This window comes from Limanda limanda, chromosome 3 (genome assembly GCF_963576545.1).
Source record: "Limanda limanda chromosome 3, fLimLim1.1, whole genome shotgun sequence".
NCBI classification, from domain to species: domain Eukaryota; kingdom Metazoa; phylum Chordata; class Actinopteri; order Pleuronectiformes; family Pleuronectidae; genus Limanda; species Limanda limanda.
Genome location: NC_083638.1, coordinates 27,748,031 through 27,775,914, shown reverse-complemented (window position 1 = coordinate 27,775,914; position 27,884 = coordinate 27,748,031). Strand labels below are relative to the sequence as shown.

Here is a 27,884-nt window from a genome sequence, read left to right as displayed (position 1 = left end):
TCGTGTTATTCTCCTGCAGCGTCCACGTGAGAATAAATTCCACGGGGATTTGTGGGCATCCGTTGCTATAGAACAATAATCAATACAGCTGTCCTGTGAGGTCACACACAGTATTCATGGAGGCCAAAACAAAGGGGGAAAGAGAGTCCGCATGTTTTCTTGTTCATTTATTGTCAGTGCAGATCCTGGGAGAGAGATGGTGTCATGACCCACATACAAGCCAAGGTGATGGTTTGTAATTGAAGCCAGCGCCACTTGGAAAAGGCACCGTAATTACAATCAGCACCGAGACTCCCAGCATTGTGCCTCCTCCGCACGGCTTTTGAGAACCGAATCATGGGCAAGCTTTTGCCTTCTGCTTCCATTCTGCTTTATTTTCCCCTTGGACAATCGCAAATTAATGAGACAAACAACAAACGAGACAATTTGCACTGGATTTGTGTGCTATCTGCACCAAGGTCAATCAGGGCTAATGTGCGCGCTGTCCATCCCTGCACTTTGAGCAATGGCACATGTGCTGAATTCACAGCCACCGGCGCATTATTGCTTCTGGAGAATCATTCAAAGCAGCTACCTTTGGTAGATATACAAGAGGGCAACACAATTAGATTTAGCCACCCATGAAAAGCCCTTTGTTTGTGGGTGTGGATGCACAGGAGGACGCATTTTAATCACGGGAGGATACAGTGTCACTGCGGAGAGAGAATAGGAAAGTAGGAAAATAAAACATCCAGGCTTTCAGCTACATCAGCTCTCACTTCAAGAATTAACTATTGTATGCGAGCAATCTCCAGTATAGATTTTTTACCACATGCCCATTACACCCTGTTGTGAGAACGAGAGAGCATTACATATTCAGTCTGTTCATTGTCGGGTGCCCGATACAGGCCTCATCTCCAAAAAGCAAAGGTAAATAAAGGAAAGGAACATGACTTCTGGTAGAGTGGATGGGCCCAATCCACGGCAGCTCTTCATGTATCCTGTGAAGAGCTCCAGAATTAAGCCTCTCCCAGAACAATCGTTGATTGGAGCAAAAACAAACAAACAAAAAGGAAAGAGAGAAATAAACGTCCCAAACAATAAAGACAGGGAGCCGTGAACGAGAGTAAATGAGCTCAGCTACGGGGGCTGTGGTGCGCACGCTGCGTGTTAAATAGAGGGAGATTTTTTTGCATTAACCTCGACTACTGTCATTACCCTACCTGTGGGCCCCAGACTCATCGGTACACACAGCATGCCGGAGGCGGGGGGGGTGTGGAGGGGCGCAAAACAAAACAAGCTTAATCAAGGAGCACAACAGTTTTCTCTTTCTTCTGTGCGGCTGACCTAATCAAATCAAGGAATGAGATTGATTTCACGAGGTGCAGATGGATCCTGTAGTAAGTCTAATTCAATGCGCCAGCTCTCCACTATGATGTGTATTTTCTCGGTCCAGATGGTGCTCGGGTTTGTAATTCATATTTCAACATTTTACTCCCCCCTCTCTCGGCTCCGCTCCCTCCCTCCCTCACGCACTCTTTATTTCACTCTCTCAGGCTTCTTTTTTTTTTATGCTGGTGGTTTAACCAGCGTGAGCGTGGATGTGAGTATTAACACAAACTGTGTCTGTCAAACATGTGATCCTGTAATCTTGGTAAATGTCACAAACAGCTCATGCCGACGGGTACGTTTCATGGTCAAAGTGTTGGAGCTCATGTGTGGGAAGGTAAAGCAGGAAACGGCGGTTGTAGCTACTGTGGGAAATGTTTGCTACAACATTTGAAAGTAGCACGACTGGAAGAAGAACTCAGTTTCTTTACGTTATTAAAGAAGTGTTCACAAAATAAAATTGAAAACATAAACATGTACAGGGGACCCCAATTCTGTCAATGAGTGAGGGGTTTGTAAATGTGCAGATGTACTAATTTAAAAATGTCATATATCATAATTAGTCATATAAGATTTGATTTTGACATATTATGCAGTTGGCGTTGCAATTATTTAAGTCAAGTGGACAGTTCATAGAAATCTGTAAAATGATTTAAACAGCAATTTTGAATCATTAGAATATTCCATTACAAGTAAACGTTAAATTTGAAATGTATTCTTTCAGATAAAGAAGTATTATCAGCTAAATATAAGGTACTCACAGTACTCACAGCCCTGTACATTGTAACTTTGCTTCTATCCCTGTTAAACAGTGAGAAACACTAGACACATTTCATGTTAAATCATCTACATTTGGTCCCATATGCAGGAGCAAAGATTTACATCCACTGTGAACTTTTGATAAAGTCAACTTTAATTACAGTCATTAAGAAAATAGTTAGCAAACCCCCCAGGGGATTGAAAATAACATTCCGATTTTCTTTGACTTCCCATAGGTGTCAAGAGGTGTTTCATACCAAGAATATATAGACATGCACACAATTTTCCATAATTGGAAGACATGCCGTGTTGGAGCCATTATTTGGGGCTTATTCCTGCATACTAATGCAGATGTGCTCCACAGTGCCTGTTCCAGCTGTCAAAGTCATTGTTCTCTACCTGAGGAGCCCAGCAAATTAGCCAGATTCAATGCCAAGTGCCACTGCTGGAGAGGCATGCATTGTTGCTGTTGGAAAGTGCAGGTGTACAGCAAGTTTTTCTGTACTGGGACTTGAATAATGGACTCTGGCAGCTTTGGCTAAGCGCCTTTGTTTGTTTTATAGCAATTCTCCACTTTAGGTCTTTTTTTCAGCATGGAACTGCAGGCTATAGCACTATTACACTAAAGGGTAATGTTCAATTAATTTCAATCAGTTGGATTTGTAAGTTTGATTTGACATCTAGAGCCAGATTGATATGCAGGGGGTGACGTAAAACAACAAACAAACAAACAAGACCTTGACCTGTATGTTTAATAGCAGCACTGATCTCATCTGCAGCAGGATTAGCAGCCTATAGCAGCGGCTGCACTGACTCCGAGCGGATTTGCATGTACAGTATCTGCCTCGGTTTTCCCTCATTTACAGCCAGCTCATACCTCTCAGCAGCTTTTAATATGCAGGTATTGGAAAACCGTTTTTTCTCGGGCCTAAGAACAAAAGTCAGTATAAATGAGGGCTTCATTGGGCTATATTAATAATCATCTGTGCCTTCTCCTTTGAGAGGCCTGTGATATTGAGTATCATTAGACATGCAAATAACAGCTCCATTTTCCCCGTCCCTGGGATTAGGAAGGAAAGAGAGAAAAATGAAGAAGAGGCATGGCTGTGGCAGAAACAATTAAGTCGTCCTCTTCGCGGAAGCACTTGGCAGCCGGCTTCAGACTGGTAAGGGGAAGGGGGGGTGTGGGGGGTGGGGGTCCTTTTGGCGAGGCAGCGACGTCAACACGCTTGTCTGAGCGAATGTGCAATTGCCGCCGAGCATCGCTTTAAGATGTCAGATCACCTTGGAGTGGACGGCTGCTACAAGCACAAGCACTCTTTCTGTGTGTCATGATGCCACTATACGTGTTTCACACTCTGTCTCTGGAACACAGGCCCGGAGACGGAGGGTGAGGCAGGGGTGGGGGAGGAGTGGGGGTGCAGAAGGGAGAACAAAGGAACACGGAGCAGGCAAAAAAAGTAGACAAGGGAGAGGAGAGAGTCGTCTGTGTTTGTCTCGCGCGGCGGACAGCGGTGACATGCTCCTTTTATCCCTTCCCTCAACCCACATGGGCGACCATGGAGTGCATTTCCATGTCACTTAGAGACAAACTCCCCCCAGTCTCCCTCTGCCACATTAGACAAATATCCAGGGCCTCCCTCACTTACATAATCGCATCCTTTGGCTAAAAAAAGGGTCGACTTTTACAGCCCGTTGCACCACTCAGATAGCACACAAAGCAAGAGGCAGCATCAGAAATGATATCAAAGCCGTCATGAAGTGCCACACGGGAGACGAAGTACAACACAATATTTTCATACATTGAAGTTAAAGTCATTTACTTTCCCCCTCGGTGCTCGGAAAGGGGGGAGTGGGCCTGGAAATTGCCTCTCATAACCCATTTCCCCTGATTCCCTTGTTACCTCCACTTCATTTTCAAGTTACCTGCATCTTCACACTTCTTTCCATCACAAAACAAAGATACCAAAGCTGGGGGGAAAAAATCAATCTTTGTCTGTTAAAAGGTTAGCTCAAGAAAAGTAAGAAAACAGGTTAGGTCTAGAGGGTATTAGAGCTGTAAGATGCAGCGACTGAATTAAAGTGGCCTTTTTAAGACCAATAAAAACAGGTAGTCTCTCTGTCAGCCTATAAAGGAGGGAGGAGGAAAAAAAATCACTAAACATGCCAAATCTCACTGAAATGAAAGCATGTGGCCCGCTGCTCTCAGTCCATCAACCTGGAGACAAAGACACATTGTAAGTCAGAAAGAGACAACAAGTCCAAAGTGACTTCCTGAGATGCTCACGTCTCGTCATGTCTTTCTCCTTCGCTCCCCTTCCCTCTTTATCACTCTGTTCCTCCTCTCCTGCTCTCGCTCCGTGTTTCTCTGGAATCGCCCGTCAGTAATGTCAACAGAGATTTCACGGCACAGTGCCGGTGCATCAGCCGGGCTCACATTTCCCCCTACCTGTGATTTACATCAGAGGAAGCGGCTCATGGGGGATTTTCCATGCCGCCGAATAGGAGAGGAGCGGCTGTGGGAGTTATGACGCTGGTAGACGGGATGATGGGTGCGTGGAGCGGGGGTGGGGGGTGGGGGGTGGAGCCAGTACCCTGGGGCTTGACAGAATAAGGCACTCTAACAATGGTGGCGTGGACCACCCGGCTGAGGGATGCTTTTACTGCAAAGAGAAGCTGCATGACTGCATTCAGGTACTGCTCCGTAAATGTCAGCATGCTCCCGACACAGCACACAGGTCGGAGTGGGGGGGGGGCAACACAGTTTGGGAGAAAAGGACACGCATGTGTGCAGGACAGCTGTCATGCACACATGTCTGACAGATATTTAAATTAACATGTGTGATGTTTTTGAAAGCCTGGCAGATTGTAAATGTTGTTGTTTTTTGGGGGGAATTCATGTTGTGGTGAAAACAAACACCACCTTGAGCAACATGTGGGGTCAGAAACCAAATATATGTCATGATCACCAGCACAGACTTAAAGGGCTTGTCTTAAACAAATGTGAAAATATCATAAATGATATACTGTACATTTGGTAAAACAACTAGGAATGTCTTTACTTTTGTTTTTGCTTCTTTCTCTGCAATAACGACAGATTATAATAATAGTGGCATCTATTACAGGATCCCTGACATGTGGCTCTCTCTGAGGTTTCTAGGTTTTTTCCCCTGTTAATGTTTTTTTTTGGGTTGTTTTTCTTTTCTCTTGTCAAGGATTAAGGGCAGAGGATGTTACACCCTATGAGAAATTTTGTGATTTGTGAATATGGGCATTACAAATAATATTTGATTGATTTATAGAAAGGCAAAATATAGAGTAACATGATGCCAGATCCACTTTTTTATCTAATCATCACAAAGAAACTATTTTCCCTTCTCACAGGGAATCTGGAAAAATGCATCTAATTCTGAGTCTGACCACTAGATGCTAAATTACTCATGAAACAACTACAACATAACCCCCCCCCACCACCACCACCACCCTCCAGACAAGGTGTGAAGTTGCTCTTCAAGTGGAACATTCACTCTGTCGTATACTGTAGGCTGAATATAAATATGTGTATTAAAAGCAATTTGTACACAAGATCATGTTCTGGAAAACTCAGTGTGGAGAGAAGGAGAAAACACGCAAAACCAAAATTTGCCATGTAATACACAAGTTAATTGTGGTTTAATATGCAGTAATTTGTAAAGTCTGTATTTCTAAAGATGCAGTGAATTGGTGTAAGGATGTGTTGAGAATACTAACTACAGACAGTGATCCGCTCCTAACTGGAGCTAAGTGTGTGTAGTAGTGTCAGACCTGCTGTGCCTTTGTCCGTGCTGAGTTGATTAAGATGAATAGCATTGCTCTTTATGCATTTTGAGCTGGATGGAAATCAGAATCATAATGAAAACATGAGCCTGATCAAAGATATGTGCAGTCATGTTCATCCATGCTGTTGGAATCGCTCAGGTTTGTAGATATCTATCTCTGAGTTTTGGGAATGATTGAAATTTCGTTTGTGATAAACACTGAAATGAAAACAATCGCACACAAATAAAAAAAGGGTTCAAGAGCAAAATCTATTTCAGGAAACAATACTCCACATATTTTTGAATAATCCTCCGAAAGTTCAAACATAACAGATCACTGCTCAATAGCAGAAAACATTTGAACTCATAATTTTATTAATAGCTCAACGTAGAAATGATGATATAGTTTGAGACCTTCATGCCATTAGAAATGACATTTACAGTTTAAAATCTATATTTTTTTACTCTAAACTAATATCTGCCTGTTATATGATATGTATCCCACTTTGTCCATCCCCTACATTATGTTATTTTTTTCATTGCACAAAATAATTGCTTATTTGCACAACTCACAGCATACGGAGCCAGTTGACTTGTGTACATGCTCTCATGGTGTTGGTGATTAGTGTTTTACTCAAAATTCTCCTATACTTTCTATACAGTCTATGGTACAGTCTGGATTATCCACCACTTTAATTGAAGTATTTTTGTTCGTTTACTTGTCCATTTATTTTAGTTGTCCTCTTACCTATAGCTGTATGCCTATTTCTATGTAAATACTGACAGCTTTTAGAACCTGAGTCCAATTTATTTTATGTGTACACATACATGTTAAATCCCAATTTGTGGGTTTTGCCTGTGCAGCCAACAGGGGAGGACACAGTTAAGTGAGAATGTGTCGCAATGGTTGTCATGTCCGGTGCTAACAAGTCAGGACGCAGGGTAGGTGTGACATTAGTCTCCCATAATGAGACCTGAGAGGTAGCAGACGTTTGAAGGAAGCCAGCGTTGCTACAACGACTAATTTCTGGAAAGACACAGTGGAGCTTGCTAAGAAGGCAGTCAGTATAGTGTGTGTGTGTGTGTGTGTGTGTGTGTGTGTGTGTGTGTGTGTGTGTGTGTGTGTGTGTGTGTGTGTGTGCGTGCGTGTGTGTGTGTGTGTGTGTGTGTGAATGAACGTGTACATACTTGCTGTCTTGTGTGTATATGACAAGATATGTGTGTGCATCCTTGCTTGCTCATATTGGTGGAAGACTCAGGCTGCACTGTGCATAGGTTTGTGTGTGTGTGTGTGTGTGTTTGTGTGTGCTGACTAGTAGATGGATGCTGGCTGTCACACCTGCCTGACTTTGTTCCTGCCAGATGCAGTGGGGTCACAGGGAAAGCGCCCAAATACTCATCAATCTCAACCATTGTCCAACATTCTTTCGGCTCCAGAAACAGCTTCCAATATCCATTTAGCCGCTCCAGATGCTGGCAAAACTGCTTACAGCCACAGAAACGGGGTGGCCAGACCTATTGACCTGCACTGTTGGTACGGGTGGATGAAAAAAAAAAAACCACTGTACGTCACAGGATCAGGAATAATGTGAGAGAGTGCTTGTGACAGATTAAAACGTTTAAGTTTGTGTTTGCTCCGTAGGGTCGTCGGCGTCATTAGGCCGGCAGTGAAAGTGAAATTGAATTTGGTGGCATCCCCAGAGGGAGCTGTCGAGTGGGATGCTGCGAGCAAGTCAGGGTGCACTCCCCCCAACCTCAGGTCTTTTCATTTAATAACATGGAAGCCAAATGGAGGAGCTTTGGAGTCACTTTGGAGGGCGAGGAGAAGGGACAAGGACACAGGTAAGAAACAAAACCATTCACGTGTCATTGCCGACCAGCTCCAGCTGAATTCCTGAAGGGTAAAAAGTTTGGCCGCACATCCAAGAGCCGGATAACGTGCGCCGCTCCGGTCACTTTGCCTTTGTGAACACACCAGACTCAATTACATTTGAAATACACTCCTGGCCTCATGCAAGTGCCACACAGAGAAGCCAGAAAAGTAATTTCCGTCATTCTGGCTCGCACCGAGTTTTTGCAGCTCCCTTGACAGGGAGAAAGCACTTGAGTAGCCAATCCGTTAATGGGAGGGAGAGAAAGGAAGATAGAGTATAAACCTGACAAATAAATGTCATCCTGCTGGGGTCTTGCTTTGTACTGCTCAAAAAAAAGTTATTTGATGAGTCTGTAGTGATTGATATATTTATGGAAGGATATGTGGTATTGGATGCAGAAGAAATGTCTGATGGTGCTCCTGGGTAAAGACAAGCCAGTGTGATGACTGTGTGGGTCACACAGTCGTATTCCAGAAAGATGTTTTCATGCAGCAGCACATCGTTTCTTTAACATGGCGTTGCAATGTGCTAAAAGTAAAAGTGTGAAAATCCAGCTCCCTCACACTCTCTCTCCCTCACTCCGTCTCAGCCACATCTCCTTTGGTGTCTTTTCTACATTTTCACCCCTCAGCCTTTTTTCTCGCATTTTCTTTAATTCCCCCTGTCCTCTTCTGGGCCTCCTGAGGGTTTGGAATAATGTACACAAAAATAACAAACAGGAAACGGGAGGAACGACGGTGTTGTTCACGGGAGGGAAGTGGGGAAAAAAGAAAAGAGAGTATAGGGGAAAGATAAAATAGAGAAAAGGGAAGAAATAATCACAGCGTGCGTTTCCATCCCTGCACCCATTTTAATTGCAAAGAAATCAGAAAGCTGGGAAGAATTGCCCTCAGTATGTAGATGCACTTTGATGCTGTCACTCACACGGCATGGGGCTTTTGGTTAGGCCTTGTCGGGTGCACTTTAGGCTCATGACCACACTTGGGGACCAGGAGCCATTAAAATCCAGAGCATCTCTAGCTCTCCCTCAGCTTCTCTTCGTCTCTTTGTCTCTCTCCCTCTCACAACTAAGTAACCCACGGTGAGAGACTTGATTCTGAAGGTAACGCGGCTAACGACGATTGCTTGTAATGAGGAAAGGGGGGGGCGTCAGAGATGAAGATTGGTTTTACAAAATATATAATTCATGCACATAATAAAAGAAACCAGCATGACTTACTCTCTCCAGAGACAGTGGATGTCGTAAATGCTTAAATGCATTTACTCAAGACAGTGGCAGATCTAGAATTTTTTTAAATCAGGGGCCATCAAGGGGCCACAATTTACACAGAGGGCTCAATTATATGTCCAATATCCATACAGAATATCTGATTCAGTAAGGTGGCTGTTGCTTATTGACTGTTAACGCTATAGCTTTGAGTGAAGCCACACATCATTGAATATATTTGAAAAAATTGTTTTCAAGATTAAGCACATTGTGTTATTTACAATACCACTGATAGTCCAGGGGCACTTAAGAGGGCAATCAAATGGAAACAAATAAGTCAGGAGAGAAAATTAGGGAGAAAAAATTGAAAAAAATTAAATACAATTGTAATACTAAAGAATACAAATATAATATGTAGATTCAATTAATGATAACAAAATAAATTAAAATAATAACAAAAATATCTGTGTTTTTAAATATACCGATACATCGGCAGTGTCTGAAATCTGTAGTGAGTGGGCACTGCCAATTTAGATCGAAGGTCAGCCGGACTTTCTCTTTAATGTGATTAATGCCAATCATATTTTAGCTGCACATCAATTTAGGGCAAAATCATACAATGTAAAATCCTCTTCAATAGACCGAATCGCTCTAATGGAATTCACCTCAGTGCATAGTAGTGTAACATGAAGGTCCGATGTGGGGTGGTTGGATAACTCTTAATGAGAAAACAGAATGTAAACGGATAACTAAAGCCACACTTTACTTTTCTCCATCATCCTCATCAACAACCACCCACTTCCTGCTTCTGGCTCTCATGTGAGTGAACTAACCAATCAGAAGCCAGTAAGGCCTCACACTGAGGTAAATGTGAGGGTCAGGCTCAGATTCAACACAACAACTGTTCTTACGGCGCAAATGTCAATAATTAAATGTGCAAATATGTAAAGAATACATGAATTTGTAAGTAACTTAACTGCAAACATTGTAAACACATATGTAGTAACTTAACCCAAACACTTGAATAAACTTAACTGTCAACAGTCAAGTATTAGCATACTGTGCACAATGTAACAGTCGTGAATGTTGTGAGACCTCGATAAGCAGAACAGCACTGACAACTAAAATAGCATTCATATAATTCTATTCAATTTATTCACAGCGGAGAAACAACAGTGCTGGAGATCAATGTGTTCTCACACACGTGAATCCATACAAGGACCATGAGTGAAACCTTTTTCTGGTCTTTTCATTTGTGCTGCTCCTCACCTGGAGCGGCTAAACCTTGAGGTTTCCGTCCTCTCGTCGGCAACAATAGGTGCTAAGTCGTTGCAACAGGTTAAAAAACATTTTTGTGTGAGCGCACGTTTAAGGAAGCGACAGCATGTCTAAAGATACAGCATCCATGTGCGACAGACACGCAAGGAACCACGGACAGAGTGACACTTGCAGAGAGGATGACACTTCCACTCTGCCGCCCACTCCTCAGCGCGACCACACTTCTTTCTGTGCCTCGCCCGGGGACATCTTCCATGCACGCTGGGTGTCACAGCAGACGGATGACTAGCTGCAGTAGCACCGAGCCATTTCCCCTTCTCACACTAAACTGTTGCACCCCCCCCCCCCCCCCCCCTCCTCCTTCACGTCTTCATGGCCTGCTGGGCCTTACTGCCTCTTGGCCTGAGATTCTTCCATCACACGCACATTCATTCACGCAAGTACAAACATGAATGCCTTTCTCCTTCTTTGTGTGATTTACACTCAGCAGGAAACTGTGGGGCCCGTCACAATCATCCAACGAGGAGACTCCATGGAGCTAAAGTGAGTAACTCCACCAGATTGGATTAACACTGTAGTGGTTAAGGTCACAGAATCAAGATCTTACTATTACTTGAAGTTGTCACAGGTGCATTGGATTTTTAGCTGAAAGGGCTCATTGCCACTGAATGTTGCAGTAGAACAAGCATCTCCAACACAAACAAATTCTACGTCGATAACATCCCTTTGTGCTCGGACCAAGCCTCTGGGATCTATGGATGTTGCAAAGCCGGAAGTGACTCCTTAACACACGACCACAAACACAACTGAATAAAGTCACTATGTGTAAATGAGACACCAAGGAATAAAAGCATTAAAATCCATCTAGCTGCTGTACACACTCAACAAAATGGATCCGTCTCATTGGTGCTCCTGTCGGGGTCTAGGCCTCCATGTGAGGTGCAGTGGCATGTGTGTGTTTCAAGGGGGCACCACACTATTAACAGAACCTGCATGGTGGCTAGCAGCTAGTTAGCATGGCAATACTCGTTGGTATACCTGTGACATACACTGTAAAACAGTAGTTGGAGCTGCTTAGTTTCTGGTTTAACAGGTGAGCAGGTTGACAGCTGTTTTTGTTCTTCTTGAAGTTGTGGTAAAGAGATGAAAATGAGTACATCATGTTTACATCGCAGATCAGAGCCGGAGCCATCTCCATTCGTAAAGCAGGGAGGGCTTGACGAATGTTTCATAGGGAACTGTTTCCTATGAAACTGTTTCAAAGGGAAAGACTTAAACCGCTCAGAACCAGCTACCGAAACAAAGAGCAGGATGCCATTACTCCACTAGATCTTTACATTGGCTGATATATAATATTTAAACTTACAAATGACTTACTAAATGATGACAGAATGCTATTTTCAGTTGCCAAAAATCGTTCAGCTCTGTGTCAACACCCAGTTTGGTTTACAAACGGAACACTCTTGACCCCGCATGACTGTTGCAACAGTTTATAAAACATAAATGAGAGATGTTGAGTGCAACAAAAACACAGATCCAGTCCTGCGTGCACTCACACCCTTGAGCTGTGTTGCCCGAGCGGATTCTACTACCAGTAATTATTGGGACAGTTGCAACCACGGCATGGGAATTATCATAAGCAGCCTTTTGCTGCTTTCTCTGCATTCCAATGATTGGAGAAGAAACTGGGGAAGAAAAAAAAAAATCAGGCATAAAACAAATGCTACCCCCAAGACGGAACACAATATATTCAATATGAGGAGGAAAGGATGCAGAGGGATGGAAATATATCTCGGCCAAATAATTCAGATAAATACAGAGAAAAACAGTGCACTTTTACTAGTAAAAATTTGCTCCCTGCTTTTGAGGGTTCTGAAATTAAGCCTGTGGCAAAACATTACAGCAGTGGAAATTTAAGGCTCTACAGGAGCTATGGATTATCAATTATTCCATGTCAATGCTCATGTATTACAGTTCATTTGCAAACTGCGTTATACCTCTGGTAGAATCTCCTCTGTCTCACCTTTAAATCGCTCATAAATCTCAGTGTCCCTCCTTCTACCAGTGTCATTGCAGAGCGCCGCACTTTTTCAATTTCTGGAGTGAGAAAAGGACAGGGGGTAAAAAGCCTCTTCCAGTATTACATCTTTTCTACTTTATTACCAGTCTTCTGGGAAAATGGGGGCAGCTTTGCAGGCCGGCTATCTGTTTACATTTTCTTTACAAGACTATATTGGAATTATAATTGTGTTCTATGGCGCCTTCTTTTGGTGCCTTGCTCTGTTTAAAGGTCCTGTGGACCTGGGGAGATGAAGAAAAATGGGACCCTTTTGAGGGATTCGATTACTGAGAAAGAAAATGCAGCTGCACACAGGCCGTTTTTTTTCCTTTTCCCTTTTTCTGCCTTCCTCCAGGTGCCAATCTCTCGGGATGCTCGATATTAGAGCCAGGATGGTGCTGACGCAGACACGCAGGCATCAGCGTGCGGGGAAACCATTTCTTAAGGTGGAAACAGACAATAGAAAATACAGCTATGAGATGAAACATTAGAAATTAGTTTTTGTGTTCAAGGTGAGTGGAGGTCAATGTGTTGAAGTGTGCCAAGGTTCGGGTTGTTTTGATGTTGCCTCAGTGCTGAAATAGTCCTGCACTAAAAACTGGCCTTAAGAAAAGAGTTGAATGCATTTACATAGCTTTTGAAACCAGCCTTTGATTTATAATTCAACAGAGGGAATCTTGTTGAGACAAACTGCACTCGGGTGTGCTGTGAGTAGAACATGATGTCCATCTAAATAAACTGTGAAGACCTCCTCACCTGATCCTTCCACTTCTATGTATACTGGAACGAGCAGTTTCTGATTATTTAAGCAGACTGAGAAATTGATTGGTTTAAAAAATATTCTCCAGCTCTTCAGTTTCGCCATGTTAAGAGTTAAAAAAAGCCTTTATTAACTCATTTCGACACAATGTGACATGCATTTTACAGAAACATGGCATAGATATTCCATCACAATATGGATAATTGTTGATATTCCTGCAGCTCAGCTACACTGCACAGAGCAGCGGAGTGAGACAGTGAATTTGTATCCTTAATAATGTTTGGAATTAATTAAAATGCAAAGCGACGAGCCCAGAGTGCAACCACAGGTGGTGGTGAAGAGAGCGCAGTGAGAAGAGGCCTGATGAGCGCAGCCCCCAATAACTCATGTCCATTTAGCTGATGATTTCTAATTTTATTATTGTTATTCATATGACTTTTTGCCTCCACTTCAATGAGATGACTTTGCCATTTTATGCAACAATTTCCTGTGTAATATCCCTCTGTCAATAAGTAATTACTTTCTTGGCAAATTGCTGTGCAAAATGTTCATCGAAGGGGAGAAGATCCATATCAATTGTTCATTTGCATAATGCAAATGAATCCACAGAGAGGAAAAAAATGCCATGGCTGACAGTTGGTTACCAGAGCTGCTGCTGGAAAAGCACAAGTGTCTTTTCTTTACTCCAGATCAGCACAGAGGTCTACAGCTTTTAGCTGCTAGGAGCAGGAAGATAAAGTGAAGCCTGAGACTGATGCAACATCATTTTTTTTTCTCTATTCAGCTGGCAGAAGAAAAAAAATGCGACCAATATTTGACAAGTGAAGCAGAGGTTTGTGAGCAGTTGTCCATTTGTTGCAGCTCAGGCATTAGCCGAGGATGAGCTCCCTGCCACTCCATTAGGCTTCCCCCCCCTGATAGAGTAACACCATTCTAGCCCCCCCCCCCCCCCCCTGTTTACTTACTATGCAGGATCCGGCCCCTTCTATTTGCTTCCAATCAACTGATAAGACGAAAGGCCTTTTCTAAAGCCCCTGGAGGATGAAAACCAAACTCCTAATGGTCATTAGTAGCAATTATGTTCCGTAACTGGCACACCCCTCTCTGCTTCTGCTGCGTTGGCTGCTCGGGTGCGTGTGGATCCCATGTGGACACAGGGGACCTGGACTGGAGTTCTTTGTCTCAGGATAAACTTTCACGAGCTGAGGCGGCCCATGGCTCCTGTTTAACGATGAATGAGTTCAGTTTCCTGTCTGATTGCCCGGTGATTGGGATGAGGGTTTTTTGTGCCACTGTGTTTTTATTTTGTATTTTCTTCTGTATTGTAAGAATTGTTACTGGGCCTCAATTGCTCCATGGCTCAAAACTCCCCTCTATTCTCCTCCACTCTGAAAGCATCATTAACACAATACTCTGACTTTACTGTAATTGTCGCGTTGTCAAAGGCATCTTGAGGACACACGGAGCTACAGTGGAAGTCTATGCATGCAGCAGCCCCTCCCAATTAGCTAACTCAGCTCCTTTGCTACGGGATTCAGGAGACTTGTGATTTTTATGCAAAACCACAGAGATCAAACAGCTTCTGCCCTAATCCCCGGAGTCAAACCTGGGGAGTGTGATCCTTATCGACAAACGCCGGGCCCGTGCAGAGCACCATCCAATTACGTATTCACTGAGACCTTTTTGACATCCATTCTCCCTCCGCACGAGTGATGCAACAAAGGCAGGAATCCCGCTCTGATTTTTGCATTGTAAATGTTAGCACACATATTGTGTGTGGAAATCCTGCTCAAGACATCTGATGTGAATACTAATACAGAGCACTGAGGTATCTCAGCTCGGTTAAATCCCTCCGTCCTAATTTCATCTATGTGTTGGACTGGATTTGATCCATTTATGAATCCCGAGAGATCATTTCTACGAAGTGGATGAATAACTGGATAAGAAATGGGATATCATGGATATTATAACTATTGTCGAGCTAAACCGACGTATAAATAGAAGCAACATCACACACTCAATCCGTTTTCTTTATCAGATGTATGTGAGCAGCTGCATGAGGAGTGTCTGTAGGATTCAGCTGTGTAAAAAGGACAAGAGAAGAGCATCACTCACACTTAAACATGCCCAGACACACACACACACACACACACACACACACGCACGCACACACACACACACACACACACACACACAGACAGCACTCCGTTACGACGAGGAAGGCCATTGTCAGAAAACTAATAAAGAGGCAGAGGGCTGCTGTGGTGTGGTAATTACATATCCCGGAATATCAGCATGGTATTTATAAAAACGCCGGGCATCAACAAAGAAGAAAAAGGTCATCAACTCAGATACAATGTTAGCACCTGTTATGTGCACACACATGCACACAGGCATAGCGACACATGCACATCTGTATGCACAGGTTCACAGGCGCAGCAGAAAGATAATGTCGTGTTTTCTTATCTGGCCACTCAATGAGAAACATAGACAGCGTGTGTTTGCGCCCGGAGGTGCATCTGTGTTTATGTGGCCGAGTGCGACTGTGTGCGGAGCGAGACGCTGATAAACACACGCCACATCTTGGCAAAGTGGTGATCCAAGCGGGCGCCGGCTTCTGTAAACACTCGGAGCACGCGGCACAGATTGAGATGCAGGCGAACGAGGACCTGTGTGTGTCTGCCTCCATCCAGATGGAGTCTACATTGGCTTTGGGGCTGGCCCAGGTCGTTTCTCCCCCCCCCCCGATGACAAACCAACCAAAGATCTGAGGAGCCATTAGAATATCGCTGCCTCACCGCAGCTGCTCCTCGTCCTCATCGGCTATTAGCGACAACGCGGCGTCCCGATGTAGACAAAGTGCAGAAAAGCAACATAAAAGGGCAGCGTGCCATTTGGCAGAGTGTTCTTCTTCTTAGAGGAGAAGAGCGTCATCTCAGGAGACTCGGGGGGGGGTTCCCTCCAAGATACAGCTCCCTGGGTTTTTTTTATCTGTGAAATTTAAAGTATCTTTACTCTTCTTATTTTCACCGCACACTGTTTCTAAAGAGAATTTCCTCAAAGGATAATATTGTTGACAACTTCTTTTTTTTTTTTTTTTTTTTTTGTTCAACGCGTTACTGAAATGGCATTCTTTAAATGCGTTGACTTAAGAGTGACTAACACATCAAGCGTTTATTATTATTTCCACTGTTACTCAGTGGTTATGTAAAAAAAAAAAAAAATTGCTTAAAAGATATCCCAATAAAACATTTAGAAATAAATGAAGCACATTCATATGCCCGTGTCTGCTCTGGTTTCTGCCCACAGGCAGCTCAGGTGAACTGGAAACTCTAACTTGCCCATGTGTGTGTGTTGCCTGTGTGTGTGTTGCCTGTGTGTGTGTGTTGCCTGTGTGTGTGTGTTGCCTGTGTGTGTGTTGGTAGATGAGCTCTGCCTCTTGAGCCAGTCAGAGCAGACAGGGACACACTCTGAACCCCCTGTGACCCTGATAAGGATAGGCTTAGAAAAAAGATACATTTTATTACAATAATCATAAAAAATAACTAAAATCCTTGGAGTTAAATACATTTCTTTTTTTTCCGACCAGTCAGAATATCTTGTTATATTTTATTCACTCCCCTACACTGACAGTGACCTCTCCATCAATGGTAGTAGGAAGTAATTGCTAATTCAATTTCATTGGTGCCAGTGACTCAGCAGGTGTTCATTTACCATCGTCCAGTTGGACTCTCTGCTCATATGCAGCAAAGCAGACAACACAATTCAGTGTGATTTAATATTGCTAAGGTACTGACAGAGAATATGATGTTTTCCAGTGCTTAGGGGAAGTGTCCCCTCCAAAGAATCAGTTTCCTGCTGCCACGGGACTTTGAGGCCTCGATGCAATTTCGAAAATTATGTAGAAAAATGTCTTTTATCCTGAAAGAAAATCATTTTTGATGAGAGTAATTCCCTTCAGTCTTAAGCAATCCACCGACACAACGTTGCTACACTTTGATAACTGAGGGTTCACTCTCCTCCAACATTACACCGGTCCAGCCTTTCATCAAACTCATCTGTGATAATGTTACACTAACTGGATGCTCTATTATTTATAACAGGAAAAAGTTGTTGTGATCCTTGAAGCTTTTGCATTTAGTTAAAAAACAATAAAGAAGAGCAGGGGGTGTTGGTAAAGATGTGTTAATATTTCATCAGATAGACCAGTGCTGCTGCGTGTCCAATCCACAAGCACAACAACAGGCGGCTAGGATAAAGGCAATTATCTAGACTTCAATAACAGACGGCTTCTAGCCCCTAAAAGCTTTTCACATGTTTCTGGCATCCTCCACTCAGTGTCCCTGAACACCTCATTTTGTTGCCATCGAGAGAGGAGAGCGAGAGCAGCTGAGAGCGGCCACGTAACGAGCCGGGTCCCTCTCCGTGCACGTGGCGCGCATACACCGATTCGCCCGATTCTTTGAGAACAATTTCAACATCCTGCACGCTCGGCCCTGATTCCCATTAAGCATTCATAATTCATCTGGATTTTATATTATAACGTTGTGAATTTTTCATGCATCCAGCCAACCCCCCCTCTCCCCTCCACATCCCACCCTCTTTTTCTGATCCGACAGGGAGGAGAAAAAAGAAGAATTAATCAAACATTGGAGGGGTAAAGAAAGAAAAATCTAAAGTGTCACTTTCACACACACACACACACACACACACACAAAAGCTTGTTACATCCCGGGTTTTTTCTTGAAGTCAGTTCATTTGTAAGGCTCAGGCTGGAGAGACAAACACGAGGGTGAGGCGCTGTTAGAGGCCTACAGGTGTTCATACGTCGAGTACATAGGGTCGAAGTATGAAGTAAAGGGTGTGTGTGTGTGTGTGTTGCCCATTTCTATCCCCCTTCTCCTCCCTTGGCTATTATTTCAGCAATCTTTTCATTCTTCCAGCAGAAGGGATCATTAAACCAAAATAATTCATTTGTGAGAAAGGTCAAAGCCACAGTCTGCTGGCACCCAGATACCAGAGTTAGGAGTGGTCACATTGAGAGAGAGGAGAAAAACACTGGATGGAGCCATTGATTCTTCCTGGTATTTTTTTTTTTTTTCTGTCAACTCAGTGATTGAGGTGAGCAGCCCGCTGCCTTTGGCTCAGCAGTGATGATAATCATCATCTTTAATACCTGTTATAGGTGAAGACACTGATCTCCAAGTAAATGTCACAGCGACTGTTTACTGAAGCAGCTTTGTTGTTATTATGTTATTTGAGGCGGGTGAGGAATGAAGGGAGGACGTGGGCAAGGAGTGAGGAGGGAGAGTCAGGAGGCGGGGGAAGAGGATTGAGGACTGTCATCTTTTAAGTGCCAGAAATAGGCACTCGCTCCAAAACTCCCTCCCCATTGTCTCCCTGGCTCCAGCCCACATGTGCTCTTTGCCTAACCATGAAGCCAAATGCACATCCAGCCGCACAATAACAACATCCATTCTTAACAAGATTACTACGCCAGTCCCAGTTTGGCTGATGGGACGTGTATGGGAGCAGAGGCGCAGGGATAAGCCGCCTGCAGCCGCCTGCAGCAGTTCCCATATACACGCTGGGCTCTATCTATAGGAGAGGAGCTGCCTGGGGAGAGGAGCCAAGCATGGAGCCCAAAAGACACACTGGCACAGGGAGCAGGAATCCTTAGCTGCCGCTGCCGCTGCTGCTGTGGCTTGTGCCTGCACCCACTATGTCAGAGGCAAGGGCCAATTAGCAGGTTTCAGATAATCATAATCTTTTGATTTGAATAATCTGATTTAAATAACTGTAACCTCATTTACTGCTACTGATGCTTGGCCGGCGTCTTTGAGTGGAAAACACAGAGCCAGATTTCAAGTAAACAGAATGTCCAACATCCGGCTCTTTAATGTTGACTTAATTAAGTCGTCTGTCACTGCCTGTTTAAAATATGATTATACACGAGTCAGTGTTTTGTCTGAGAAATAAACAATCATTTGAATGTCAGCGCGGCACAAAAAGCCGAGAGGTTTATAAGCCTGTTAAATTGCAAACGCGTCTCCTTTATGCTTTGAAAAAAGATATAATCCAAACTAAGGAAAAAAAATAACACTATTTTCAAAAGACACCCGAGTAAATTAGCCCGAGCTGGCACGAGCCGAGCTTTTCAGGCGAACTGCTTTAATTCCTATAAATTAGTTAGAGCAAAGTTCAAGGCAGAGAGCCAGATGATTTAGCCTTGCTAAGCGCTCCACCTCCGCACATCAGGCCCAGGCCAAGCCCGGTGAGCCAGGGAGCGGGAGGGGGGCAGAGAGGAGAGGGAAGGGCACAGCACTAAAAGGGAGGAGGGAGAGGGAGCCAGGTTGACTTAATGAGAGGTGGGGGGGCTTTTGCCGGATTTGCACTCTACGACTTTGACACTGTTGACTGACAAACACTGACGTGGGACAGAGGTAATCGTGGCGTCGCTGGTCCGAGGTGAAACCACCAAAGGGCCGTTTGCTCTGAATTAGCCGTGATGTGGAGGCTCAGGCAGAGTGGGCGACTCACTGTACAACATGGATTTAATGATTCGGAGCCGCAGATGTGAGTGATGGCGCGGGAGCTTGTTATTTTGCTCAGGGACTCTGAAGCCGTGTGAATGGATATGCTTTCCTGTTAAATTATTATTGCAGCTGATGCATGTACACAGGAGAGCTTCCAGGGGACGGCGGACAAGACGCGTCGTGTGCCTCCTCATGATACACTGAACTGAAACATGATTGCATCTCCCTTATGAAATTACACACGGAGAGAAATACAGTCGGTGATTTAGTGTGCGCGGCAGTCAGGGGGGGGGGGTGCGTGTGAGAGGGAATGACGGGACGTTGTGAGCGGCGTGTTTATACGCGTGGGTGTGTTTAAAAAGACATAAAAGGGGGCGAAACAGAATGAGGGGTATTTGAAAAAAAATGACACATGTGCCAATCGTGGAGTGTGAGTGCTCACTGTGGTACTTCTACAAAATGAGCACTGACAGCCGTGGTTTAAAAAAAAAAAAAAACCACGAAATTACTTTGCAATAACAGTTAAGATACAAGCAATTCTGGGAAAAGTAATAACGTCAGTGAGGTGGTCAGCTGTAAATTTGAAAAACCACAGATTTCAGACTGCAATTTCTGCTTAAAACCCACATACAGCAGTTTAGGGAAGAAACCTTTCATAAATATGGCCGAGCTGACAGCCCTGCAAATGTTTGCAAAGATACAGCAGCTCTAAAGCCTCGTGGACACACTGTATTTACTGTTGCCCACACAGCCCTCGTGTCTAAATATGCTCCATCCAAGCCTGTGTCTGCTCATCTCATCCTGGTCTGCTCCACTCCAGCACGGACTGTGCTGCTATGACACACACATGAACACACACACACGTAACGCAGCTTGTTAATAGGAAGCAGGACGACAACACAAAGCCGTAGACGACCTGTCAAGCGATTGGAGGGCAGCGCTAATGTGATCTCACAGCTCTATCAGAGCCACCGCTGGGCCCGGTGTTTTATTACAGACCGGGAGGGACAGACACAGGGAGAGATTGGAAAGGAAGAGGGAGACTGTGACCATGGCCCATTGATATACCGACCCCGCCGGCATTAGTGATATACTGTACAGGTGAGCCATGCATGGGGAAAGAGAGGGGAGAAGAAGCGAAGGACAGAGGAGTGTTAGCTGGATTTTTTTCTGAATCACACAATCGGGAGGGAATGGAGATCTGAGGCCTGAGAGACGGAGGAGCTGCTGCGAGGCTGCGGCTCAATATGGATCTTTGTGGCGCTGCCTGAAGAGAGATTACAGAGCTGTATTCCAGGAGCTGCTGTGGGTGTGAGAACCCAGATGGAATGAAATTAAGTCCAGCAAAACATTGACAGGGCCCTTCTTTCCCTGGATTGAATGACAGCTTTTGCTTCCACCCTCTCACTAATGCATGGGAACCTGTGTCTAATGGGAGCTATATTTGAGAATTTATTATATCCCGGCCAATGCGTGTAATTTGTGTGTCATAATGACTATCAATCACTAGCAATAATTCAGCTAATATTCTCGTTAACTCCCCCTCCTCATCCATCAATCAAAGGCCAAGTCTTATACCCACTCAATAGCTACTGTATGTATGCAGATTAAGGTGGCACGACTCAGTTAAGGGGGGGGGCCCACCTCTGATCTGTTGTAAACCAGCAGTAGGTACCTGTAGGTCGCTCTGGCAGGAAGTGGGAGTCTCAGAGCTCAATCCTGCTCAGCTGTGGCTCGCCGCCTCACACCACCCAAGCCAAACACTTGGAGACATTTTTAACAATGTCGTCGTACCACACCCCGTCGGCCCCCGGAGCCAAGCTTACTCTGGCTCAAGAGTCACTCTCACCATAATCGCCCCCATCATAGAGCGAGAGAGAGAGAGTGAGAGAGGCGGAGGTGAGGGGGACAGAGACAGAGAAAAGGCAAAGGCAGAAGCAGCTCTCACATCAGTATTTATAGACTGATGTTCCACATCTTGTACTCACAGTCCAAAGTGCAGAAAGCAACCAAAGCAACAAAAAGCAGCAAAGAGGACTAAGTGAATTTGGAAAACTCTCCCAGATAAAAAGAGTTTATTCAGGTCGACGTCGAGGTGGTAAACCGGGCCAAAACAAACAGAACCTCCAACCTTAAATTATATTACAGTGAGACGTCTTTTTCAGCTAAATGTAGCTCTGAAAGGGAAAGAGAAAGAGAATGATTGATCCATTTGAGACAAGTCATGCACTATCATGTGTGTGTGTGTGTGTGTGTGTGTGTGTGTGTGTGTGTGTGTGTGTGTGTGTGTGCGTGCGTGCGTGTGTTATGGAAACCAGCAAGAAGCTCTGCATTCTTACATTACACCCGCAAACTGATCCTGCATTGGTCTTTCTTGTTGTGAATCCTGTCTAACAGCTTGTTTGGAAGAACAAAGCTTGTCCTTCCTTCTCCTCACATACACAAAGTTATTATTCCTCTTTTTTCTTTCCAACAGATATATTCATTGTCTTTTCTGAATCGATAATCAAAGCCTTTTTTCTTTCCGTGTCGCTGTCAGTCCTTTGCAATCTTGCAGTTCAGCCAGAATCGATGAATATTAATGGTCGATTATCAATTCTCTTTGTGGGGGAAAAAACACATGATGCTGTGGCAGATAAAAGTGTTGGACAATGGGATGAGGGACCAGGGAATTGATCACATCTGCACTACAACTCAGCAGACTCGAATCCATCATTATTACACACCATATACTAAATGATGGCCAGGAAGTAAAAGGAATCTGGGAAAGTTACGTCCGAGGGTTGTGAGAAATTCCAGCGCTAACTGCCATCAATCCGACTAACGCTACAAAGAAAACACATTCTGCTTACTCTTTGGTGCACATACAGCAATTTGTTCGCTGTTTGTCTTTTGTTCTACGACAATGTTTTGCCTTTAATGGCCTAATTTAAATGAGTTGCTTCTTTGTATGTTTAAATAATTGAAATAGCTTTGATTGAAGCGGCAAACTTTTTGGGCGAACGCTGCAGAACGTCCGGATCGGACAGAAATGAAGAGAAGTCTCAGGACGAGGTTACAACCTAGAATTACCCAACTCTCACTTCATTTTAAAACCCCGGCTATACCGGCAAATCAAGAGCTGCTCTGCCTAAAATTACCCGCTCTTATCCTTCCAGTGGTCTACATGAGAGTCATTACTCGTCCAAGTGGTATCTCCCACTCGTTGTCAACAATGAGCAAACGTGCGTCACCTAAATTAGTCGGTTCAGGGCCTATCTACCTTCACACGCCGATTGCCTATTCCTGCTCCTAATGACAGGTTATTTCTGAACCGTCCCTGGCTGGTGATGAGTAATCCTCAAAATCCCTTCCAACTCCGTGTTCGTTTTTTAAGCTACAGCCCGAGCAACAAGCTTTCACAGCTGTCTCCCCGGCTTCACTTTAACAGGTACTGCACGCCTGCCTCCACCGGGACTGACGGGGGGGGGGGGGGGGGGGGGGCTGACGAACGCGCCGCTCAGTGAATCACAATGTCACCAAAACCACGCGCCGAACGAGAACAGTGAAAGGGAAGGGTGCTGTCACGCCTGGTGGCCGTCCTTCTCACTCTTCCCCACCTCCGTCTTTCCCTCGCGCCCCCCCCCCCCCCCCCCCCCCTTGCTTTCCTGCGTTTATGCTAATGAGGTGCTGGGAAAGAACACGGCAAACAGCACGTCGCTGAAAATCGATGGCCTATCTCTCTCTGTCCCTCTCACAAACACTGTCTCTCACTCTCAGTCCCAGTGTTGGCGTAGTTGAGGGGGGGAGCCCGGTCACCGGCAAAGATTGGGGAGTGCGAGTATAATTAAACCTCAGAGGGCACCGGCAATAAAAAAAACTATAGGATGGAAGGAGTCCAACCTTGGCCTGGACTTCTTTGATAATCAGCCCACAACCACAGATAGATGCAGCCTCAAACAGCGAAGGAAATTGTGCGAAAATAAAAAATAAAAACACAGAGGGCTGTGTGACCCATTTGATTCGCACCTCCCACCCATTTGTTTAATTTTTTAATTAAGTGTGAGAAACTCGGAGAAAACGGAAGCAAATTAGACAGAGGAACTGGGAGGGAGAGAGATTTATTCTCTTGAACCAATACAAGTTCCCATCTGGGTTAACATAGGACTTATCTTAGCTCTGCCAGGCGTCCTCACGAGCACTTAACCTTGCAATGAACGCAACCCATCATCATAGCCTCACAAACGGCAAGCCCCCCTATCCTGCACCCCCCAATCCCTTTGCATGGTCCTTCAACAGGAAGATGCTTAGATCTGTGACGAACGCCGCTCCACTCTCAAGTTTGTAGCGAAACATTAACTAAGACCTTCAGACAATTTCTTCTTCTTGTCTGAAAACCGTTTCATTTTGTGCAACCAGTTCTCTGTCGACAGTCTGCAGCACCACTCCCGCTCGGGCCGGAGGCACAGAGCACAGCACAGTGCGTGTGAAGCTTGTAGTTACGAATCAAAACTCTGTCATGAGCGTGTTCTTGGTCTTTGACTGTTGCCTCACGCTTGAGTGGTTTCCATTTGTGTCTTTTTTAGGAAACATTTTCAGGTTAAATCTTCATAAAAGCACAACATTTTTGCCAGGTGATCTGTCTTATCTTTGATGCTCAGTGTCTCACAGCTAAAATCTAACCTTCAAATACCAATCTCACGTCCGGTCACAGAGGCCCCGGTGAGTGCTTGTATGTTTCAGTCTTCTGAAGACACTGTCGAATCCAGCAGAGGCCGCCTAATTGACTCGCCTGAAACATTAATGCATCACTTAACAGCTTTTTTGTGTTTGTATGGTATTTAGAGAAAACACAGGTGGAAATCCCACGTGGTGACAAATGTTTAATTGATGCAGCCTTATGACAATGCTTGAGAAAGAGTCAGGACAAACAAGAAAATAAAAAAAACAAGAGGAAGTAAAATACAAAATATTTACTTGGACTATAAGTTAATTCTTTTTTTCGCAACCAAGCCGTTATGGTTTAGTGCCATTTCTGAGGGCTTGAAAAAAAAAGGGAATATATATATATATATATATATTTAATTCATCATGATGGCAATATGTCACAAACAGGAAAGGCGTACCCACCAATTATCGAATGTTAGGCACCAAAACACTGTTTGCAAATGCTATGACTGAACAAGATCAAATATTGTGCTTGATGGCCTGCATTCCTGCCCGTGCCAGAGTGGCTGGGTGATATTCTAGGGGAGGGAAGTGAACGTGGCTGCCAGGCTGACTCTCCCCAGGTGAGTCCCAGCAATGAGCTGTGAACAAGCTGCTTTGGCCGGGCTGGCCAGAATCCGTTCCCTCCCCTGAAACCTGCCTGACACTTCCACACAGGCCAGGGAGCAGGTGGCCCTCAGCTGCAGGAGAAGCCCACAGTTCTTTGTTTGTTTCAGAACCGTAATGGAGAAACGAACTATAGCTAAAGCAGCCTTCTTTGCACAATTCCTGTGTTCAACTATTCAGTGAAAAATGGATGTAGGGGAAAGAATGGGAAATTAAAAAAAAAGTGGGTAAGGGCATTTGTTGTCAAGTGTATTGTGCGGCAGAGAGTGAAAACAAATACACAACAACCATATGTGTGACTGCTAGATTGTTAGATTCTTTGACATCCAGAAAAAGAGATCAAATTTCACCACTGTTATTTGACGGGTGTTTAATTATTTCCAAAAGCATTTTGTGATACCCCCTCTCAACCACACACACACAAACACACACACACACACACACACACACACACACACACACACACACACACACACTCCTCCCCTTGCCTCCCTCTCTCTTGTCCCCATATCTCTGCTTCCCCTTGACAACCAAAACCCTCCCGCTGCCCATGGGAAGAAAATGGAAAAAAAAAAAAAGGAGAGAGCATTCAAATGGCCGAATTAATGTTTCCACACGATAAGCGAGCTTAATATAACGCTGACAATCACAGCACTCACCCTGCCAACTAGAATTGGATCTGGTCCAGAAAATTCCTCCAGCACAAACATTTGATTCCAAACCCATCCTCTCTTGGCGCGGCTCAGTAATCTTTGTCCTTCGCCAAGACCGCTCGCCACTGCTGCGGACCCACCAGTTTGTATACTTTTGGACTGGCCTGCGATGGGAGTCGTAGACACACGGGGAGCACAAGTAATCCACACCAGCAGCAAGGACATCCACAGATCCATGTGCATCTCCTCAGACCGCTTTGGCATCCTGTCGTCGGGGTGTTTTGTATTTGTTTGTTTAACGAGACTCTTCTGTCTCTGCGTCTAGTTTTCCCCCACTCTCGTCAGATCAACAGCTCCTTAGGTAACAAGAAAAGGTTACTTGTGTCCTCTTTCAACGGCGGAGCTTGCATTCATGGTGTGATAAAGGTCACTTGCATGGTATGCCTCCATAGCGATTGGTGAAGGGCTGAGGCACTCAGCACAGCATCCATTTGGCGTTATTCCGAGAGGGAGACCTATGAGGGAGCAATCACAGTTTGTTAGCTGTCTTTTCATTCCGCGAGGGGTTTTCAGAAGGTGGAGATGAAAGGGGGAGGAAGGAATAAGCGACAGGGGTCAGATAAACATTTGAAAAATCAGACGAGACAAGACAGAGTGATAGACAGAAGAACAAATCTGCTTCTAGGGCAAGAAAACAGATAAAAAGGGGATTAAAAAAAACAACAAGACACCAATTCTTGTTATAGGACAAGAAGTCAAGATGTCACTTCATCATCACGAGCGATCTCTCTGAAGCAGCCTTGACCCTTTATTCCGATCTGCTTTTCATATTATCCTGCTACAATTGAACCACAAATGGGCATGTCTGCACTCTGAGGCTATTCATCCCACAACATTAGATTGCCTTGCTTTAATCTGTTGTTCTGGGGATTATCCTGGAAAGGTTGTGAGCAATTACATCTTCAGTATGATTAATGTTTTCACATAACATTTTTGGGTGAAATATCCTTTTATGCCACGATCAGACGTCTTAGACGTCCATACGTGAATGTAATAATGTCAGCTCCAAACCGAGAGGCTGTTTGCAGGTGAGCTCTACAAAGTCAACAGCGCTGCAGCTCACGGATACAGTAATTCACACGGTTGCGATTAAATGTGAAGGTGTTCACAGGCATGTTTAATCACTGAATCAAATATGTAATAGTACATTGAACAACTGTTTTCTGTGAAGCACTGATTTCACAAAAAAACCCCGGAAAATAACCAAATTAAATATAACAAAGTGAACCTAATGTAAATGTTGCCCTTTAATCGAAAGTAGTTTTAGCCTAACATCCCTCTCACCAGCTCAGTGGCTCCAGTGTTCCACACTCTTATGTGCATTGTTCACCAGAATGCAAAAACCAAAGGCAAAAAAGCACAGACACAAAGACTTGGCTTTGAGTTGTCCCCAGATACAAACTGATGCAGGTGGACATGCTTTCACAGCACCGAGTGGTTTGCTGTCAGCACATGTGTCACTGTTAGTTTTGATAACTTTTCACCACACACAGTATGTCACTGTGTGTGGTGTGGAGTGAAGCAGGGATCCAGCAGCGCTATTCCAACGACAATAAGCTGCAATGTATTCCACCTGAAGGCAGCTGCAACATCACAAAGTGCGGAGCGATCCGAGGTACTGTGACAATCTCCAGCTATAGACAGCGACCTGGAGACTGAGGGATTAATAATAATAATAGTAATAATATATTTTAATTTATGGGAAACGAACGAGAGGGAAATCTAGACTTGTGTTAAAATACAAAATAACAGCACTGACATTAAACAGTCATTTCCCCTCGTATATTTTATTTCATCTTTTATTATCAAGTCTCAGTGCGTGCGGAAGCAAGCCGGTTTCAGCACCACGGGGCAGAGGACAGCTCCCCGCCGGAGAGCAGCCCGGGCTCGCGGCTCTGCAGCGGCCGCGGAGGAGCTCTCCAAGGTAGAAACTCCACAGAGGAGCTCTCCAAGGTAGAAACTCCACAGAGGAACCATGCGTTTCTGAATAAAGAAGTAAACCCACATATTAATCCATGAAGTTTGAAGCTGCCTCTTGTCTATTTACACATCTGAAATAGTCCGCAGCAGACACCGCCAGTGACCAAATTTGTCCTCTCTGTGAAGTTTTTTTTTCGGACCCTCAGAGGAGACAGTGTGTCCAGTCGGTCCGTTTAAGTGCATGGGACGTGGGGCTGGAGCGCGTAAAATATAACCGTACAGTATCCTCCGTTGTGTGTG

At 44.4% G+C, this 27,884-nt stretch overlaps 1 protein-coding gene across 2 annotated transcripts in view; it reads right to left on the bottom strand.

The window, feature by feature from the left end:
- cdh8 (cadherin 8) overlaps nt 1–25,868 on the bottom strand; it is an 89,429-nt gene extending 63,561 nt beyond the window's left edge. For both annotated transcript variants that reach the window (XM_061068204.1, XM_061068205.1), the window contains exon 1: nt 25,611–25,868. In XM_061068204.1, coding sequence (XP_060924187.1) covers nt 25,611–25,868 — 258 coding nt within the window. The remainder of the gene's footprint in view (nt 1–25,610) is intronic.
- Nucleotides 25,869–27,884: the final 2,016 nt, after the last annotated feature.